The 22,954-nt window shown below is 41.2% G+C and overlaps 1 protein-coding gene across 12 annotated transcripts in view; it reads right to left on the reverse strand.

The window, feature by feature from the left end:
- Nucleotides 1–299: 299 nt before the first annotated feature.
- Nucleotides 300–22,954, reverse strand: part of GULP1 (GULP PTB domain containing engulfment adaptor 1) — a 282,238-nt gene continuing 259,583 nt past the window's right edge. For 11 of the 12 annotated variants that reach the window (XM_033945464.1, XM_033945471.1, XM_033945461.1 and 8 more), the window contains 3 exons: nt 20,989–21,121; nt 12,069–12,163; nt 300–948 (listed from right to left, as the gene is read on the reverse strand). In XM_033945464.1, coding sequence (XP_033801355.1) covers nt 877–948; nt 12,069–12,163; nt 20,989–21,121 — 300 coding nt within the window. In that variant the 3' untranslated portion in view covers nt 300–876. Of the gene's footprint in view, nt 949–6,882; nt 6,894–12,068; nt 12,164–20,988; nt 21,122–22,954 lie in introns of all 12 variants that reach the window. The other variant, XM_033945466.1, reaches the window with a different exon arrangement.

Here is a 22,954-nt window from a genome sequence, read left to right on the forward strand (position 1 = left end):
CTTGTTTGGCTAGATTTAGAGAAAAAAAATGCATGTAGAAATCTAGTCAGTAAAAATGTGGATACATTTTTCTGCGAAATCTCTTGCTGCTCAGCAGCTTACTAAAAACTGACCTCACAGCCTTTTCTTACCCATTCTGTGGTCATGAGAAAAACAAAAGCTTATTAAAAGACCTCAGTGTTGAAGGGGAAAATAATTTAACAAATCAGAATGTAAGAATATAATGGATATGAAGTTGCATGGAAAACACTTATATAAATTCAAAGTATACTTTTCTGTTATATATAATATTCATTGGGCATGTTTGAAATCATAAAAATGTTTACTTTTCAGATACAAAGGACACAATTGCTTATCAGAAAATGAGAATTTTTCTTCATCTGTGTAATACTTTTAGTTGGAAAATACAGCTATAGCTTAAATGTTGCGCTAACAGATTTATCTTTCAGGTAATACTTTAAATTTGAAATACATTCTTCTTCTTTAAGCTAAAGAAATACACATTAAAACTCTACTAAACTAAAATCAAATGGTTATGTGAGACCTTTAACTTAAATTATATGTATTTGCTATTTTTGTGAAAAAATATGCCAGTATAAAACATTAAACAAGCATGTATGTCACATACATTATTTAAGCAATTTTAACTAGATTAAATTGAAAACTTTGCAATGTACAATAATTTACAGTATGACAATTGACAAAAAAAAGATATTTTACAAGAAAATTTAAGTCGTGAATCTAAACTTGGTTTACAGATGAAAAATTCAACACAAGTAACATGAATCCTTTTTGGCACATCATACAAAATACAAAATATATATTGCAGTAACAAATAAAAATAATCAGAGTAGCAGCAATCTTTTGTTTCTGGCATCAGCATCGACTGTCTAAAGGGTCGAGGCTAAACACTGTGCCTTCAAGGGTTAGTCCCATTTTGAACCCCTCCTGCAAAACAGGAAATGGTGATCAAAACCTTTAAATAACGTTTTTATAAGAGGCACAGCAGGAATTATTGTACATATTTAAATATAAACAGAGGTAACCTCCCCCTTCCCCCCCCCAAAAAAAAAAGCGGAGGAGAGTAAGGTTGGTTTAAATATAAACTGAGGTTTGAAATCTAGGTTATCTTGGTGAGTCAATCTACAAAGAGTCTCACCTGCTAGTATCCTTATTCTATGGACTATATGTCCTGCAGTCTTTGCTATAATTACTGGCAACTTTTCATCCAGCCCTGGCTTTTCATTAAGAATGTAGTTGACTCCTCACCACTGCATTTCTATCTTCTCCAAGACCCTTGACGCTATTGTCCATCCATCCCTCTTTTTTTCCTGATCTTCTCCACTATGAAACCTCCTGCTCTCTTCCTTTTAACTCTTTGCTTCCTTGACCTGCCTTCTACCTCTGTCTGTTCTACTTTTCTTCTCCCTCATCCTATCTCCATCTCTTCAGACTCCTCATCTGTGGTCGTCCTTTTTTCCATTGACAAGCAGGAATGAAATAGCACACATGCGTGTTGTATTATTGCACTGCACCAGGACAGAAAAGCTATCCCAGAGCTTGGTACTGAGCATGCACGATTCTTCACATACACAGTGGGTCTTCTCAGTCTAATGAGCTTTTCCCCCTGTTTTGCTGAAGGGGTGTGACCAAAAAGCTCTCCCATTAATGAACTCTAAGGGGGAGGAGCTTGTGCTCATAAAAGTGTGTGGCTTTCTGCAACTCTCAGATTGCGGGTTGGGATTGAACTTCTAGCATACTGATTCCGGAAGGTACGTAAAAGAAATTACATTGCATGACATCATTCCTAAAGGCATACTACTGAGGTTTGTATGCTTGTCATAAAACCATTTTCAGAATGTATAAATATTTTACTGAAGAATAGATGCTTCTATTTATTTCTTGGCTTTATACTTCAGAAAAACTGTGTAATTTACACCTTTGGTATTTGGTAAACCTTACATTTATATAATTTCAGTGATTCCATGTTATGTTGATTTTGTTTCTAAAAACTGTCTACAGATGTTATTCTAAACTTTTCCATTTCCAGTTGTCCTTTCATCTTTCTGCCCAGTTTCCTTTATTCTCAGTTGATTTAAACATTTAAGAGATGACAATTTCTTACATCCGCCAGCCAAATCAACAAATGGAATTATTTCACATCCAAGGCTATAATGTATAACATTTTCTTATTTTAGGAAAACATCCATTTTCACAATTTCTTTCGTACGCATTTGTAGAACATTTTCTTGAGATTAACTATGATTGCTATCATTAGATACAGTGTTCCCCCGCGAATTTGCGAACTCACTAATTCGTGATATTCTCCGACCGCCTCTTCCTGTACTAAAGTCAGGCTACACCAATCAGGAGCTGTGTGTCAAAGCAGCTCTTGATTGGTGTAGCCTTACTTTAGTAACAGGAAGAGGTGGTCGGAGCATACCGCTAGTGATTTTCTTCACTCGCCGGCACTCCAGCTGCCCCTCTCCTGCCTTTTGACAGGCGAAAAACCGTATTCATGGTTTTTTGAAATTCGCAGGGGTTCCTGGAACGGAACCCCCACGAATATTGGGGGAGTACTGTAGTCGTGTATTTGCATACATTGTTTTTTTTAGCTTGCCTTAAAAAACAAACAAACACAACTTTGGGCCCCTTTTAGAAAGTCATGGTAGTGATGCTGCTGTGGTAAATGGGCTTCGGTGCATTTAATGTGGCAGCAGGAGGAGCCCTTTATATGTGCTAAACTGATTTGACATGCATTAATCTATAAATGAAAACAAAGGAATGGCAACAACCCGCAGAGAGACCTCAATCACAGGAGTTCCACGGCAAGACCTTTATTCATTTCAAAATGCAACTGTATCTAGGATGTAATTGACCTAAGGTGGACTGCTCACTGAAACTGAATTTGCAAAGCTAGTGTTACAAATAATATGCTTTGTATTTAGTATGGTTTGCGGAGATACTTTATCCTCATTGATTGCATATCATTGTCGAACCATGGGGTAGGAGGGGATGTACACAGATGGATCAGGCACTGGTTGGCCGGCAGAAAACAAAGGGTTGGAGTGAAGGGTCAATACTCCGACTGGCAGAGGGTCACAAGCGGTGTTCCGCAGGGGTCGGTGCTGGGACCACTGCTGTTCAATATATTTATGAACGACTTGGAAATGGGGACGAGGTGTGAAGTTATAAAATTTGCTGATGACACCAAACTCTGCAGCAGAGTTAGGAACACAAAGGAGTGCGAAGACCTGCAAAGGGACCTAAGCAAACTGGAAGAGTGGGCAAACGAATGGCAAATGTGCTTTAACATAGAAAAATGTAAGGTCATGCATATAGGGAAAAGGAACCCAAGGTACAGCTACAAAATGGGGGGAACATTGCTGGGGGAGAGTAATCTTGAAAAAGACTTGGGTGTGCTGGTGGATACAACCATGAAATCATCAGCGCAATGTGCAGCGGCCTCAAAGAAAGCTAACAGAATGCTGGGCATCATTAAGAAGGGAATTACAACCAGGACGAAGGAAGTCATCATGCCACTGTATCGTGCAATGGTGCGCCCGCATCTAGAGTACTGCGTCCAATATTGGTCACCGTACCTCAAGAAATACATGGCGATACTTGAGAAGGTCCAGAGAAGAGCTACGAAAATGATAAATGGCATGGAGGACTGTTCATACGCTGACATGCTGGACAAGTTGGGACTCTTCTCCCTGGAAAAGAGGAGGCTTAGGGGAGACATGATAGAAACTTTCAAGATCATGAGGGGCATGGAGAAGGTAGACAAGGATAGATTCTTTAAACTACGGGGAACCACAGGCACAAGAGGGCACTCGGAGAAACTGGAAGGGGACAAGTTTAGAACCAATGCCAGGAGGTTCTTCTTCACACAGAGGGTTGTGGACACATGGAATGCGCTCCCGGAGGAAGTGGTCGGGCAGAGTACGCTACGGGGATTCAAAGAGGGATTGGATGGATTCCTGAAGGATAGGGGGATTGAGGGATACAGATAAGGGTAGATAAGAGTATGGAAAGAGTAAAGATAAAAACAAGGGGGCTATAGGGCTAAATCAAGTAAACATGACAGGTCATGGATCTGATGGGCCGCCGCGGGTGCGGACTGCTGGGCGCGATGGACCTCTGGTCTGACCCAGCGGAGGCAAATTCTTATGTTCAGACTCCCGAGGCAGGTGTTCAGCTGAAATATGGCCAGGTAGAGTCAGGAATTAATTATGAATGAATAAAGTTATGATTATTTTCTAATACTATTTACTAACCTGCTCTATGCTTTTGCGTTTGACCTGGATTAACTTTTGGGGTAATCCTTAGTACTTTTGGGAAGGTAGCTGTATGCTAATATAGAGCAATGATTGTTACTTTGCATTAATGACATGGACAACTTGACGGAATGCAGGTGTAGGTAACAGCAACCACATTATTTGCAATATTAGCCGTAAATGTATGCAATGATCTCTGTGTTAATTGCATAGCACACTCCTTCTCATTCATCACCTATAGCATGCCTACAATAGGCATTTGCATGCTATATAGCAATTAAAGGCATGCTAACAGTTAACTCTTAGCTTGAATTTAAAGCCACATTAAACACCCAGGAGCCTATTTGTACTTCGCTGATAATCCAGCCTTCTTCTGTGTAAACCGCCTAGAAATAGATTGATTATGGCGGTATAGAAGAATAAAGTTATGTTATGTTATTTACTAAGTCACGTTAGGTCTATAATATGGGAATTATCATGCACTAATAATACAGGACTGTGCTAACAGTTAATAGAACACATTAAGCTACTAAAGCATTTTGAAGCATGGAATGGGAGTGGACTGCATGCTATAGTTAAAGTAGAGGTTGCTATTAACATGAGAAATACAGCAAAGCAATCAACATCAGCAATAAATGAGAATCCTATTATACTAAAGGGAGGGTTCCAGGACTGCAGAAAGCTGTTGTGCTTGTATGTTTAGAGCCCTCTGTTCTCTGTGTCAGTAAGGATCTTTAGAGAGCAGCCTCACAGAACATGGTTGAGGACAGAATAAATTATGCAAGGGAACACTTATGGGGGAGTTTGTTTGGCCTAACTTAGAAGAACATTAGCATCTGACCATTATCTTCTCCAAGATCATTCTTAAGTAAAGGAATAATGGCTGCAGTACATAGGTCTTTTTTTTTTTCAGAAACATATCTATTTATGTATAGTGGCATCTATGTGTGTACGTTGCATATTCAGTTTCAGAAAGCTGCTATTTACGCATGGATATCCACACCACATAGAGATTTCAAGGGCATGGTTTGGGTGTGGCTAGGGTGGAACTAAAATCTACACATACAGTCTCCATTCTATGATGGAACTACATGTCTGAGGAAATATATGAGCTTCAGCTCTGTTTTGTAAATATGTACAGATTTTACATAGTGAGTATATTGCAAGTAGGTGTGCATATAGGTGGAGCACGGGTGGAACATAAATAGCAGTCACCTTTATAACTTATAGAATACTTTAAATTACACATGTATCTTTGGCATTTAGGTATGAAATCTATGGCTGGTGATAAGTAATTGTACCTAAATTATAGGTACATATATCGCATGTTATGCTGGTAATCTATAAAGCAAAATAAGGCTCTTTTATAAAACAACTACCACATATAAGCCCTCTAGATGGAAAAATATAAGTACACTGCTATATAATACTTATCCTCATTGGCCCATATTCTATAAATGGTGCCTTAAGTTAGGCACCCTACTGCCACCTAACAAGTGGAAAATGTCATTTAAAAACAAATACTAAAAAAAAAAAAATGTAGGTGCCTGCACTGTAGCTATGGAGGCACTTTACGATGCCTCATGCCACTGCAGGTGTGGCTAACACCAGAAGTGGCATTAGGTGTCATAAAGCACCTCCGTAACCATGTTTCATGTGAAAGACAGGCGCAGGAAATGTAGGCCTTGAAAAAAACCCTGGCCTGCATTTCTGGCGCCTACCTTTCATGAAGCCGCAGTTCTATAAATGGCACTGTTGCGTGATTGACATGCGATCAGCGGCCATTTTATAGGCAGCTGCTGCCAACAGCTCCGCTTATAGAATCCAGGTCAAAATGTCTAAAGTGTTCATTGGCTATGCAACCAATATCAATAATAGCAAAGATGTCTGGGAACGTATTCTTTGGCACTACCTTCTAACTAAGGAGGTATTTATCAAAAAGTGTTAACATCTAGTATCAAGCATTAACACACATGGCTGCATTAATCTCAAAGTAGATAACTTAAAAGCATGTAAAAACTTATGTGCAGTCCTATGACATTAGAATAACACATAAAGGAACAATATCTACTTCAAACGTCTTTTAACATACAGTGGTGCTCAGATTCCAAGATGGAAAGTTAAAGAACTCAATAAAGGCAGAAGCCCTAAAGAGACTTAAATGGTATCGATCATTGCACCGGGTTGTAAAAGATGTTGTGAAGTGCTAATAAATGGTTTATAAAGTTCATAAGTCCAAAAAATTGCAAAAAGGTTAATAGTCCAAATTTTAAGCAACTTGTATGATTAAAGCTTCAGTAGAGTAAACAACTTAGCTGAGATATAGAGAATGCATAGGTGTAACTGGGTCCTAGGATCGCTGTTCCACAATTGGTCAGAGAATCAGCCAACAGCAAACCAGTCAGTATTACCGACTAACTTTAGTGCCTCTAGCCCAAAGAGAGGGAGAAAAGCAGCTGGTTGGGAATAAGGATGAGTGGGATTATGGAGTTCAATGTACTATAGTCATAAAATAAAACGTATTCTAAACTTACATTTGAGATTACATACAACCAGGTGGACATAAGTAAATAATATCATATTTATATTATGATATACTAACCATCGCTGACGCTACCCACACATGAAAGCATAAGAAGATAAAAGAATTGTTAGAAACAATATGAATACTGAGTACAGTATGTCAATACAAACAATTTAAATTAATTACAAATTATATTCTGCCCCTTTAATTCTAATTGTTGATTGTCCACTAATGCCATATATGCTATAATTTCTAACTGGCAATATCATTAAGGAGGTGAATTCAAACCACAGTGGACAAATATGCTACATTGTCCGTGAGGCCACATAGGTATAGGGCCAACTATTCATTTCGATCAATAGAGTTCAAAATATATGGTTTTATATTAACTTGAAAAGGAACATTCAAACAATCAGGGAGATCATCATACTTACAGTGTGACTCTATTGCGTTACATAAATGCATTCCATTAGTTCTCTGGCATATAAAGTAAAGAATAAAATAGATTTTTATTATCTTAATCACTCTGGGCTCCTTTTACAAAGCTGCGGTAGAAGTTTCTATCATGGTCCAGATAAGTAAATGCTCCAATGCTTATAGGAATTCCTTGGAGCATTTACCTTGCTTGGCCCCCAGTAGAAACCTCTACCACAGCTGTCTAAAAGGAGCCCAAAGTGATTAAGATAATAAGAAGTGTGCCTGAATCTATATAAATAATCCCTCTCTTATGTTACCAGATAGACTTTGAATTATATTGGTGAGAATGAATACTTGAATCTGTGTCTATGGTGGATTCATGCTGACAGCGTAGCCAGGGCAGGATTAACCAATAGGCCAAGTAGGCACGTGCCTAGGGCCCGAAATGGTCAGGGGGGCCCGATGAAGGAAAGCATCAACATTGTTTTTTCCAAACAGCGATGGGCCCCTCCAGCATCGATCGGCAACATGGGACCCCCCGATTGGCAAAGTGGGCCCCCCCCATCGACGGAAAGTAAGACAAGCAAGCAATGCGGATAAGAAAGGCAACGGGAACTGTAATTGTGCAAGTGGTGCTGCTTGCCCAAAGCTTCCCTCTAACACAGCTTCCTGTTTCCGCCTAGGCGCATGGTGGGGTGGGGCGGGACAGGGGGCCCAGTGTACTTGTGTGCCTAGGGGCCCTCGATGAATTAATCCTGCCCTGTCTTCACAGCATCTATAACATCACATTTTAGTGCAAAGATGTCATTAGAATGGCGATCTTATGCTGTTTTTTTTACATTAAATTGTATGCAGTAAAATGGCATGCAGAAGGCTGCCCAATTTTACTGAAGCATCACTATATTATATTATATTTATTTATCTTTTAATTATTTATATTCGGCTACTTTATCATATTTCCCTTCTGTCCTAAAAGATGCCTAAAGTTAGGCACCTAACATAATTTTTTAATTAGCTGCACTGATAACAAGCTTAATTGGCTCAATAATTGCCACAAATTAAAATGAATTGCTAGCTAGATGTCTAAATCTGTAGGTGCTTACCAATTTCAGGTAGGTGGCTAGCCTGAGGCACCTACCACACAAAGGTCATGGTTAAGAACAAATCATGGGTGTATTTTGGGTGTGTTTTCTCTGAAGGCACGTAAATTGGATTTAGGTGCCAGTATTTAGGCCAAGAAAACCCTGGCATAAATAGGGGGCGGCTAATGTTTTGATGCCTACCAGTGCCTAAGTCCAATTTATGCACCACTAGGCACGATTGTATAAATGGCACCTAACTGAAGACTGACATCCGCTATGTGCCGCTTTCTTCAGCGCCTAATTTTTAAGTTCAATTATAGAATCAGGGCATTACTGCCTCTGAATTAGGAGGTGCTAAGTGCTCTTGTGTTAAGTTTGAAAATTAGGAACATCCCTCCCCTTTAGAACCACAGAACTCTGGAATAACCTCACATCCCCGCTCAGTTTCAAGTTCCCTCCAATCCTTCTGCAAACACCTGAAAACTTGGCTCTTTTCAAAAATCTAACACTTCCTGCTTTTTGGTTCCCTGTCCCTCTTTATCTTCCTAGCTCCTTTCCTATAACCCTTCATTGTAGCTCCTTTTCAACCTAACCCTGTAAACCGTGCCGAGCTCTACGCTTGTGGAGATGGCGCGGTATACAAACCTAAGGTTTAGTTTAGTTTAAGTTTGTGCAGGTAATGGTAGCACTAGCACAAGATCTACAAATACAAAAAAAGAAAAGTCTATTCCATATCATCAAATATTTTACTAGCTTGTTGATGGGTAAAATATAGGAGAAACATATGGTCTAACGCTGGATGAAGGAGACAGTTTAAACCAGGGAAGTCCAATCTTTTGGCTTCCTTGAGCCACATTGGCCGAAAAAAATGTTTCTGGGGCCACACAAACGCTGCAGCAAGACAGAGGAGGGAGCCAGCAAGATGGTAAACACCCGGGGGCAGCAGAGGAAAACACTGCATCACCCTCAACCGGGGCTGCACAAAGTACTTCACGGGGCCGCATGCAGCCCTCAGGCCGCAGGTCGGACACCCCTGGTTTAAACCATTCTTTAGATGCAGGAATCAGAATCGGCTCTTCTTTCACAATGATGCCTACCTAGATTTTTAATAATTAACCAACCCAGACTGAACTAAGCATGTGTTTATGTGTGACAACTATCTATTACAACTATCCTCTCTCGTTAGAATTGCTACGTACCAGCTGGACAGCGGGCCACGGTGATTATTATTTAATTGGGCAGTCAAGATCAACTGAGTATTATGTTAGTTTATCGTTTTCCAACTTGTTGGAGAATCAAATGATTTTCCTGCAGACTCAATTATGCACTCACCTAGATTCCTTGAGATGGAAGGTTTTGAAATTAAAATAGAAAGACCTTCAACTTAAGAATACACAGGTTTTTATCTATTAGGGGCTTTTCTTGGATATTTATTGATCCCACTCAGAGAGCTGCTCACATTTTAGTTTGCATTTGTTGCTTTCATTACAGTGGAGTTATACTGATGGTTAAAGATCTGCCTGTTTCTTCAATATCATAGTCTGACCATTACCTTTTAATGCTTTCCCTTGTTAATCTTTTCCCTTTATTTCAAGATAAGACAGATCCAAAGTAGCTCTACATTAGAAGGAGAATTGACTTTGATAAATGTGTTAAATTAGTGAGAAAGGATGGGTGAAATGATAAAGTGGTAGGAACCTTATGACTTGGTTAACTCTAACGTTTGATGCATGATTTTAGACCTTTGGCAAAGTACTTGAAAAAGAAAAAAACAAACAAACAAAAAAAAAAACCCCAGGTAAAATGAACTGCAGCGTAGTGTTTATCCCATGCAAAAAAAATTAAAGAATACAACAAAAGAGAGAAAAAAACATGGGGCCATGTAGAAGGGATCATACCCAGTTAAATAACACTAACTGGGTCCAGTGCTGGTCACCACCAAATATCAGCACAAAGCACCGAGTCGCTCTCTGATTAGTATGGTCTGGGGGAGGGGCAGGAAATTATCCAGGCACTACCAGTATTCAGTGCTGGTACCTAGGTAAATATATGAGCATATTATATATATTTATAGTTCAGCGGTCCTTATCTGCCTGGATAGCTATCAAGGTACTGACAGTGAACACGAGCAGTACCTGAATAACTTCTGGGACATGCTAAAGACCTGGGGCTCCTTTTACTAAGCTGCGCTAGCGGTTGAGCTGGTGTTAGTTCTAGCTGCGTAGCGCGGGTTTACATAGAAACATAGAAAATGACAGCAGAAAAGGGCCACAGCCCATCAAGTCTGCCCACTCCATTGACCCGCCCCTTGACTCTACCCTCCTAGAGATCCCACTCCTAATGACCCATCCATAACTCTATCCTCTTAGGGATCCCACATGGACATCCCATCTACTCTTAACCCTTTCAGGACCAAGGGACATATTTGTCCCATAACTTTAAAATCCTATAAATTTTGATTGGGATAGTCTACAGTTCTAAATTTGATATGTACGGATTCCATATGATACTGCCTTTATGTAAACAAACTGGTTCCGATATTCATTCATTAGCGTCGTTGCCAGATTGACGAGAAGATTCACTTGCCACACTGTCCATAAGCCAGAAGTTTGATTTTTTTTAAAAAAAATAATGATATTTCACAAAAAAAATCAATTTTTTGGCATCTGCAAGCCCTTTTTACCATAAAAATGTCGTCAAAACCACAAAAATTGGCCTACGATCCTTATGGTCCTGAAAGGGTTAAAATCTGCTACGCTGTTGGCCTCGATCACCTGCACCGGAAGCTCATTCCAATGATCAACCACTCTTTCGCAGCTGGCTAAATATCTGGGTCTAAGTCAGCATGCAATATCTGGTGTTAAAAACCTCCCAAAAACCCTGCCCACTGCAGGTTTAATACTGATGTTTTCTTTTCTCCATGGTGAACTTATTAGAGAAAAGCAGTTCTACAGAGCCTTTTCAGTTTGTTCATAAGTTATTATGTTATTTAGCTAAATCTACCAAAAGCATTCAGCGAGTCAAGACTTTGAAAACTTTGCCAAATATTTTGCTGATGACAATTTTGTAATTTAAGAGGGTTTGGGGCATGGGTCAATTTATGAACCTCCTAATAGAACCATAATAAATGAGAGATTTGTTGTCTAGAATATAGGTAATTTGCATGTCCTTCAAACCGATGTCCTACTTAGCTAATGACATATTTGGAATGGGACTACTGGGCTGGTTAACGCTGGTTACTATATAGCCCTTAAAAATGTCTAATGGCACCTTGACTAAAAATGTGATACTATACCCAGATATTAAAAATAGCATCCAAATCATTGTCAGAGCTGTATGCCAGATTCCAATGTTACAATTTTTATGGCTAAATAATCAAAAGATATTTATGTCACAACTTCAGATATTCTTGGATATCTGAGAGATGCTGGTTTTGGTACCAAGATAGTTCAAACAGCACAGTTGATGATCTCAGTTGTGATTTAAATCTAAGATACTAGGGTGGGGTTTTAAAAAAAAAAAAATAAAAAAAGAGCTTAGATATCAGATCTTAAGCAACTAATCTGAGTATAATTTTATGAAACATAGGACTTATACCTTTGCACTTTATATCAGTTGTACAACTTCGTGGTAATACTATAGATACCGATATATTTCTCAACAAAAAATGTATTTTTTCAAGCAATTTATTACTTCATTTTTCTAGATGTCGCATCTCTTAATAGTTACAAACAATAAATATTCACTTGTCAGCACAATAATCACCTGCATTTCATCTAACTTGGATTGAATATCGGGAGGGAAGTCATCTGCACCATAGTTAAAAGGGTCAAAAGGCTCTGCTCCAAAAAGATCCCTTTCTAGAAATAATTTAAAAAACAGTAGTTGACAATAACAATTTATAAGAATTGAAATAGCTGCATCATCTTACAGAATTTAGCAACATTGTTTCACATAATAATATAGTAGTCAACATTAATCATTATAGTCTGTTCTCGTTATTCGCGGTAGTATGGTTCCAAAAAAATGTTCGCAACCCACAAAATCACAAATAATGATATGCTGAGTCAATGGTAAAACAGAGGTTAGGTTCCAGCAGTACATATTGTGCCTCAAAAATGTGGAGAGTGAACAAGGGATCCTATTGTGAAAATAGGGTTAGATTCCTGCATGGAATAGCACTTGGAATACCAGTAGATGCTTGTAATTCACTCTTTCGATGCTTAGGGGCCATATCTAGAAGCAAACGCCAAACTGCGAAGTGAAAATAAGGAAAGCTGTTTTATAAAGAGTAGGTCCGTGAATATGTGAACTAAGTGGTGCAAATGGGAAATATAGGTCACAATGGATGCAACCAAAGATAAGCAAAATCACACACTGGGAATGTGTGAATAATGAGAACGGACTATACGACAATTCTAAAACTGTGCATCATATGAATGTAGAATAAGCACTTATAAGTTTAAGGGGGGTGGGGGTGGAATTAATCAAGCAGCATTGGGATTTAATACACCTTAACATGCATTAAAGGAATTGGCACACATTAAACACTAAGAGGCATTAAACTACAAAATGGGCGCCTGCTGCCTGCATCACAGACAGGCACTGCTTCCAGAATCATGATGAGCAGGGACCCTAGGCGCAGGAAATATAGGCCAGGGTTTAACAGGCCTACATTTCCATCACCTAGGGTCCTTTCAGAATCGCAGCCAGTGGCGCATAGCCATACCGAAGTCCGGGGCTGCCCCTACACATTACCATTTCGGGGCTTTGGGGGGCACTATGCGCCGCTAGCCACCAGAAACCTAGGTGCTGGTCCCAGAGGCTATTTTTTTTTTTTTAACGAGGATTTAATTGGGTTTTAATGACATGACTAGTTATTAAAACTAGTTAAACCACTTAAACCACTTACATTAGGCTGCGGTAGGCGTGATCTAGGAACCTGCTGGCACCTAACATAAGGCGACTTGTTGGTGAATCTGGGCCTAAAAGCCCAAAGGTATATGGGCTTTGAAATTTAGTGCACACTAATTAACTTAATGCAAATTAAAGTGCGTTAAGCCCTAACACAGCTCAATGGATTTCCCATTAAGTGCCATAAATGATGTAAATGTTATAGTGCCTAACAGCAAGGGGCATATACGTGGGTGTGCAAGGGAGGAGCATGGGAATGGCAATAACTCACGCAGGTAACTTACAAAATACTGCTAATTTACACAGGATGCACCTGCCATAGACCTGGCAAAACTGGTTGCACCTACATTTAGGCGCATCAATACAGTTTTACACTAGCATTCTAAAATGGAATCCCCAATGCCGTTCTAGAACAGGTGCTTCTCACACAGCGTTGGGACACCTAGAAGTTCTAGAATTGCCATCTATACAGATTTTGTCACATGCCAATGCTATAAAATGCCACTTATTACAAATACCTCTGTGTACAAGTACATGTGATAAAAGAACATATATACAGTAGACTCTCAGTTAACCGACACTCATGGGGATTGGTAGATGCCAGATAAATGTAATTTCTGGTTGCTTGAGAGTTACTATTAAAAATAGGCCTAATTAATACTATACCCCGTACTATGCCATACCATAAACTGTTACGGACAAACTAGCAGAATGTGGTAGGCAAAGCGTGGGTTTACTCAGGTGTGGTGTGCTAAGTTTACACTTAAATGTCCACCAGAAATTGATTTTATTTTCATTTAATATATTACAGTATTTCTTCTTCTTTTTTTTCTGGTTGCTTGAGTTCTGGTTAACAGAGAGTCTACTGTATTTTTACTTGGCTCAGGTGAATACATGTTCTGAGGCAGATTTTGGGTGGAGCACGTGTAAAGTCACAAGATAAGCATGGTCTTTATATATACTAATGTTCAAGTATAACATATATGCTTCATTTGCAGATCAGACCTACAATCAAGAGAGGTCTGCTGTTTGCCAGGGGCCAGGATCCGGGATGTAACCGCTTGCCTTGACAGACTCATCAAGCCCCGTGATCACTTCCCCATGATTCTAATCCACGTCGGAACTAACGACACCGCCAGGAGCACCACGAACAGCATACCTGAGGACTTCAGAGCCCTGGGTGAGAAGCTGAGGAGGATGAATGCGCAGGTGGTCTTCTCCTCGATTCTCCCTGTGAGGGGCAAGGGCAGAGCCAGAGATGATCGAATACAGAGGGCAAACGACTGGCTGCGAGGATGGTGCAAGGAGATGAACTTCGGGTTCCTGCACCATGGGGAAGCTTTGCACGGACTACATGGACACGACGGCCTACACCTGACCAGAAGAGGGAAGAATGTCCTTGGACACCGTCTAGCCCGCCTACTTCACAGGGCTTTAAACTAGGTAAGTCGGGGGAGGGTACAGACACAAACAACATACCTGACGAACTAAACTGCAAATACTCTTTTGAGGATGTGGCAAGTAGTCACCGAAAGTCTGGGTCAGGGGTGAGTACACACACCTTCGAGTCGGGGGTAGGTTCACATCATAAGTATGGGCCACATTGTAATTCCAGGTCTAGGGAGAGTACACATTGTAATTCTGAGTCTTCAGGGAATACACATTGTAGATCTGGGTCTGTGGGGAATACACATTGTAGTTCTAGGTCCAGGGGGAACATATACAATGCAAATATTGCTGGGTCTGGGGGGAACATATATAACGCAAATTATGCTGTAGGTGTTCAAGTAGCTCAAGCAGGTATATCCCCACTGATATGTAACAAAAATACAACATGGAGGGCTATGTACGTCAACGCACACAGTTTGGGAAACAAGATCCTGGAGTTGGAAACAGAAATAAGGAATGCCGACCTGGATGTGGTGGCGATATCTGAGACCTGGCTCACAGACTCCCATGGGTGGGACATGGTCATACCGGGTTACAACTTGCTTCGCCGGGACAGAGAAGGCAGATTGGGAGGAGGTGTAGCATTATATACAAAGGATGACATTAAGGTCACAAGGATCACAGATGTCCAATACACTGGGGAATCCCTTTGGGTTAATTTGGCCAGAGGGAAGGACAAATGCCTGTATCTCGGCGTTATTTACAGACCCCCAAGACAACAGGATGACCTGGATATGGAATTGATTGGAGATATAGAGAATATCACCTTGCGTGGGGACACAGTATTGTTAGGTGACTTCAACATGCCTGATGTGGATTGGGATACACTAACCTCCGATTCTGGCAGCAACAGGAGGCTATTAAACTCTATGAAGGGAGCTGGTCTGAAGCAACTGGTGTTGGACCCAAAAAGGAATCAGGCAATACTGGACCTATTACTTACCAATGGAGAAAGTGTCACAGAGGTCTCGGTGGGCGACACATTGGCCTCCAGTGACCACAACATGGTATGGTTCAATCTTAGGAAAGGTTTCACTAAATCTAACACGCTGACCAAGGTCCTCAAATTCAAGGACACAAACTTCCAAGACATGGGTTCCTTTGTTCACCAGGCGCTACAAAGCCAAGCAAAAACCGATAGCGTGGAAGAAATGTGGTCGACTTTGAAAGCCACCATACAAGAAGCGACAAACCGCTATGTTAAATTAGTAAGTAAGCGGCGAAGAAATAACAAGCCGCAATGGTTCACTGCGGAGATCTCGGACCTCATCAAGGAAAAGAAAAAAGCATTCATCTCTTACAAACAATCGGGGAAACAGGACTCTAGAGCAGACTACCTGACCAAGTCTAAAGCAGTCAAAACAGCAGTCAGGGAGGCTAAATTCCACATGGAGGAGTCTCTGGCAAAGAACATCCAGAAGAGAGATAAATCCTTCTTCAGGTATATCAGTGATAGAAGTAAAAACTCTGTCGGGATTGTACGTCTTAGGAAACCAAACGGAGACTATGTGGAAAAGGATTCCGAAAAAGCCCAGCTATTAAATGAATACTTCAGCTCAGTCTTCACCCGTGAAGCGCCGGGGCTTGGCCCTCAACTACAGACAAGGGCTGACTCAGTTGACCCATTTAGTAACTTCGAATTCACGCCCAGCAGTGTCTACGATGAGCTGTCAAAACTCAAGATTAACAAGGCAATGGGGCCTGACAACCTACACCCCAGGGTGCTTAGGGAGTTGAGTGATGTCTCGGCAGAGCCACTGTCGGCACTCTTCAACCTCTCCCTTAGTACAGGAAGCGTCCCGTTGGACTGGAGGATGGCTAACGTCATTCCATTCCACAAGAAAGGCTCAAAGATGGAGACAGCAAACTACAGACCAGTGAGTCTAACATCTATAGTGAGCAAACTTATGGAAACTCTGATCAAACGACAATTGGATAAGATCCTGGATGAGGAAAATCTACGGGACCCCCGTCAACATGGATTTACTAAGGGGAGATCATGTCAATCCAACCTGATCAGCTTCTTTGACTGGGTGACGGGGAAGCTGGATGTTGGGGAGTCCCTGGACATCGTGTACCTGGACTTTAGCAAAGCATTCGATAGCGTACCACACTGCAGGTTGCTGAACAAGATGAGTTCTATAGGATTAGGTGACACATTGACGAAATGGGTTAGGAACTGGCTTGGTGGTAGGCTTCAAAGGGTAGTGGTGAACGGCACCCCCTCAGAAATGACGGAGGTGATTAGTGGAGTGCCACAGAGTTTGGTCTTGGGACCGACCCTATTCAACATCTTTATAAGAGACTTGGCAGAAGGGCTTCGAGGTAAAATAGCATTATTCGCCGATGACGCCAAACTAAGTAATGTAGTGGGAAAATGCACAACGGACGAAGATTCAATGCCCGACAACATGATGCACGACCTACTCCTACTGGAGCGCTGGTCTAGGACCTGGCAACTCAGCTTCAATGCCAAAAAATGCAAAGTCATGCACCTAGGTAACCATAATCCATACAAGACTTATACTCTTAATGGTGAGATCCTAACAAGAACGGTAGCAGAACGGGACTTGGGGGTGATCGTCAGTGAGGACATGAAGGCTGCCAGCCAGGTAGAGCAGGCCTCATCCAAGGCAAGACAGATCCTAGGTTGCATACGCAGGGGTTTCGTCAGCCGTAAGCCGGAAGTCATTATGCCATTGTATAGATCCATGGTGAGGCCCCACCTGGAATACTGTGTGCAATTCTGGAGACCACATTATCGCAAAGATGTGCTGAGATTGGAGTCGGTTCAGAGAATGGCCACCTGGATGGTCTCGGGACTCAAAGATCTCCCGTACGAAGAAAGGTTAGACAAACTGCAGCTATACTCGCGTGAGGAGCGCAGAGTGAGGGGGGACATGATCGAGACGTTCAAGTATCTCACGGGCCGCATCGAAGCGGAAGAAGATATCTTCTTTTTCAAGGGACCCACGGCAACAAGAGGGCATCCGTGGAAAATCAGAGGCGGGAAACTACGAGGTGACACCAGGAAGTTCTTTTTCACTGAAAGGGTGGTTGATCGCTGGAATAGTCTTCCACTGCAGGTGATTGAGGCCAGCAGCATGCCTGATTTTAAGGCCAAATGGGATCGACACGTGGGCTCTATTCACTAGGCAAAGGTAGGGGAGGGTCATTAGGGTGGGCAGATTAGATGGGCCGTGGCCCTTATCTGCCGTCTATTTCTATGTTTCTATGTTATACAGTAGCTGTTATTTTTGCAGCTTCTGTGATATAATTTTATAAAGATGCATAGGTGCCAATATGTCTTTATATAAACAGACAAAATAGGCTCCCTTCTGTGATAAAACAGTGTCAATCAAAATTGGACTTTTGTATTTCTGGACAAGATTTTAGATTTGCTACTTGCCTTTTCTAAATTTATTTATTATTTATTCAGTATCCTATACCGTTCTCCCAGGGTACTCAAGCATTTTCCCTGTCTGTCCTGGTGGGCTCACAATCTATCTAATGTACCTGGGGCACTGAGGGGATTAAGTGACTTGCCCAGGGTCACAAGGAGCAGCGTGGGTTTGAACCACAACCTCAGGGTGCTGAGGCTGTAGCTTTAACCACTATGCCACACTTTCCACAAGGTGGGTTATATTTAGTTATACAGATTATTTCTCTAATGAAGATCACAAAGAATATCTCAGTGGGAGAAGAGGGATATGAATATTTGCTTCCCTGGTTGGTAACTTTCCTCTCTAACCTCTTGGCTATTTATTTATTAAAATATTTCAATACCATACCACCTTCTAAGTGTTGTACAGACCAAACATACAAATCTAAAAACATAAAACGCACCAAATAAACTAAGCGATCTGACATCCTTCATCCCATCACTGATTTAAGGCTTTGTTACAGTCATCTATTCCTACCCTGCACATGGATAAAATACTGTATTATATAAAGTACTTGTATAGTTTTGCTTTAATTATTCCAGCAGCCCCAACAAAGAAAAGCTATTAGCAAAAATGTGGCCAGAATGATTTTTTAATATTTTTTATTTTGCTTCTAAAGTCTTTGTTGGGTAGATGGGACACAACTATCCTTTAAAATAAAACCCTAAGCGCGCATGCGCACTTGGGAAGGTATGATCCCTGCCACCATGGTCTCTGGGTCCGTGCCGAATTCCATTTTCAAACACGGAGGCAAGAACAGGCCAGCGACTCCCCCCTCCCGACCGCCCTCACTCACAAACCGCTGCCACTGCTCCTCTTTAAAGCAACCTGCTGAGGTTCGCGGACGGCTGTAGCGAACCTCGCAGGCTGTTCTGCATCTCGGTAGCACATTCCCTCTGATGCATGGGATCGCGTCAGAGGGAATGTGCTACCGACGTGCAGAGCGGCTGCGAGGTTTGCTACAGCCGTCCGTGAACCTCAGCAGGCTGCTTTGAAGAGGAGGGCAGACGCGAACAGAACAGGAAGCCGGATGCTGGACAGGGGGAGCAGGTAAGGGGTGCTGCTGGATGGGGAGGAGGTAACAGGAAGAGAGGCCTACTGCTGGACAGGGGGAGCAAGGAAGAGGTGCTGCTGGACAGGGGGGGGGGGAAGTAACAGGAAGGGAGGCCTACTGTTGGACAGGGAGAGCAGGGAAGAGGTACTGCTAGACGGGGGGGGGGGGAGGTAAAAGGAAGGGAGAAGGCCTGCTGCTGGACAGAGGGGAGGTAAAACGAAGGGAGAAGAGCTGCTGTTGGACAGAGGGAGCAGGGAAGGGGTGCTGCTGGACACGGGGGGAGGTAAAAGGAAGGGAGAAGGGCTACTGCTGGACAGGGGGAGCAGGAAAGGAGTGGTGGTGGACAGCCAAGCAAAGAGAGAAACAGACAGAAAGCAGCCAAGGAAAGAGAGAGAAAGAAAGAAAGACACACACCAGCTGATATTCAAAGTGAGTTAACCACCAACCAGTTAGCTCACTTACCGGTGGTTAACCAGTCATTTTTAGTGGCACTTAACAGAAAATCAAGGGGAGAAATATGTAGACGCTGATAAAGATATGGTTGAATTGCTTAACAAATACTTCTGTTCTGTGTTCACAGTTGAAGTGCCAAGAGCAGGACCACAGAAGACAAACACAAATAGGGCTGGAGGTGTAACACACCCTGATTTTCAAAGAATTGTGTTCATGAGGAGCTAGTGAAACTAAAGGTGGACAAAGCGATGGGGCCAGATGGTATACATCTGAGAGTACTGAAGGAATTTAGGGAAGGTCTAGTGGCTCCGCTGGCTGAACTTTTCAATGCTTTTTAAGAGTTGGGAGTGATATCGGAGGACTGGAGAAGGGCGGAAGTGGTCCCTCTACACAAAAGTGGAAATAAGGAAGAAGTGGGGAACTACAGGAGTAGCAATATTCCATACTACCGATACAGGGAAAGCAATGGCTTCCCCCATGTTTTTCTCAATAACAGACTATGGACTTTTCCTTCAGGAACTTGTCCAAACCCAGGAACTTGTCCAAACCTTTCTTTTGTTCATGAAAGAGGAGGACTTTGGTGTGATTGTATGTGATGAACTTAAGCTGGCCAAACAGGTCGAAAAGGTGACACGAAAGCTAGAAGAATGCTTGAGTGCATAGGGAGAGGAATGGCCAGTAAGAAAAAGGAGCTTTGATATCCCTGTATAAGACACTGATGAGACCTCATTTAGAACACTCTGTACAACTCTGGGGACTGCACCTTTAAAAATTTATAAATAGGATGGAGTCGGCCAAGAGAAAAGCTACTAAGGCTCTCTTTTACTAAGCCTTGATAGAGGTTTCTACCACAGCCCGGGGTGCTAAATGCTCCAATGCTGCTATGACATTCATAGGACTCTAAGAGCATCGGAGCAGCATTGGAGCATTTAGCACTCTGGGCCACAGTAGTAGCCTCTATCGTAGTTTAGTAAAAAAAAAAAAGAAGGGGGGAGGTAAAAGTATAATGGATTTGAACATGGATCCCTTGGTGTACAGTCCCCTGCACTAACCAGTAAACTGACCCTCTGCTCTGCAGTGATGCTTGATGTTCCAAATATGTAAAATGGTTGCTCATTTTAGATTTCCTCAGCACATGGGTGTTAATCTCACACATTTTTTGAACAAGAAATCCTGACATACGTTATGTTGGAAAATACATGCAAGATGGATGTCTCTTTTGGATGTTATGAGCTGGACACTTCTATTCTAACTTCCTTTCAAAATTGCACATCTAAGTGTAGAACAATTCTAGTTTGTAAGATATTTTATTTTTAAAGCTGATATACATGAACTTAATGTAAGTAAATAGACTGAATGCTACATAACTTACTGATCTCCGAAGATCTTGGGGGTACTGGAGGCGATGGGATGCATGTGGGAGATGACAGTGGAGGGGATACAGGAGAAAATGGAACCATATCAAAGATATCAGTGGAAGGCGATTTAGGGGTCAAGCTATTTGCCTGCAAAAAGAATAATAAATGTTAAGGTTATACCACAAATAAATCACAACACTCAGCATTCTCCTCATGCTCAGAGAGTTACAATGCATAAAAAAGAAAACGTGTCAATGAAAACTAAGCAAACCGTGTTAATACAATTAAATATCTACAAAAAGCAATGATGGAAAAATGTTTTGAATTGTAAATTATTAATGCCACTTGGGCCCTCTTTTACAAAGGCGTGCTAAGTGTTTTAGTGCGGATTTAGTGCACGCTAAATCAATGTGTACGCTAACTGCTAACGCATCCATAGGATAACATGGACACGTTAGCGCGCGCTAAAAAGCTTAGTGCACCTTTGTAAAAGAGGGGGTCAGTAACATTATTCAAAGACCCACTACAGGCTCAGTAAAAGGACACTAGCTATAGCCCAATCATCTGGGATAATATGAATTTCCTTTACTCCTACCTTTCTGTAATACTATGAGTGAACTGTTTTCACGACACAGTTTCTCAGACATAGCTGTATTTTCTGTTTAATTTGTTCTGTAAGCTGTTTTGTCTACATGTTTTGTTTTTTGACGACTAGTGTTGTTATCACGCTTATGCTGTTTTGTGATCTACCTAGGAACTTTCATAGAAGATGAAAAATTAAAGGGTTCAGAATTTGAAGGTGCTTATTTTTGTAGAAGTGGATCCTCCTTAGGTAAGTGACCATGAAAGGGATATTATCAACGGCATTCGATTGTGAGCCCACTCGGGACAGAGTCAGTACCACAGAAAGGTGATATATCAAATTTATGACAACCCCCCACTCCGCTCACTAACCGTAGAATGCTGAGGCTAGTCTTTTTGCAGTACCCACTCTCCAGATACTGTCAATAAATATCTTTCTAAAAAACACTGACTGCTGAGAGATCAATATTTGGTAGAAATTTTTTTTTATTTCTATGGTCTTTTTTTAAATTGACTTTACTGTTTTGATTTCGATCCTAGCTTTGTGCTTCACTCTGTGAAGGTAAGTAATAAATAGCCACAAGATTAAATACATAAAATAAGGAAACATAATAAATTAGCAAAACAAAGAAAAATCCGACGGGTCTGCAGTGAAAGGTAGACACCAAAAAGAAGAAAAAGACTGCAGATTGGAATGTACAGGGTACAGGAATCTTTATTAAAAATCTATAGAAAATCATAAATCATAAAGATGTCTCTCAAATACATGGATTACGGACCCAACATGGTCCGTGTTTCGAAGAAACACTCCTTCCTCAGGGGTCCTATTGAGTAATCGAGAGGAAAATTGTAAAATAAGGTGGCTGGGAATCTAACACCACCAGTGATAAGTGAAATATGTGGAGAAAAATGACAAGTAATGAATGCCTAAAGGTGTCAGCATAAAAAAAACTGTTAAGGAAATGGACATGGACCAAGGAGAGAAAATATAGAAAATTATATATATTTTGACAATATTGTCACTGCATTGGTCACTCTTTCACAATCTAACAATTTTAGCAATTACCCTCATCCACATTCCACACTATTAAAATCCTCACCAATGTTTTATATTTTCTCTCCTTGGTCCATGTCCATTTCCTTTCCACAATTCCTTATATAGCGCTGAAAGGCGTACACAGCGCTGTACATTATGACATTTGTAGACTGTCCCTGCTCAGAAGAGCTTACAATCTATCTTGGTCAGACAGACATGGCATTTAGGGTTGGAGAAGCAGAATTAGGAATTAGGAATTGATAGCATTCTCAAAGAGTAGTATATGGTGCTCTGTGGTAGTTTCCATTGTCCCATTGAAAAAGACTGGAAAAGATTCTGCCCTAGTCTAATTTATTATGCAG

Source organism: Geotrypetes seraphini, chromosome 5 (assembly GCF_902459505.1).
Source record: "Geotrypetes seraphini chromosome 5, aGeoSer1.1, whole genome shotgun sequence".
Taxonomy (NCBI): Eukaryota; Metazoa; Chordata; class Amphibia; order Gymnophiona; family Dermophiidae; genus Geotrypetes; species Geotrypetes seraphini.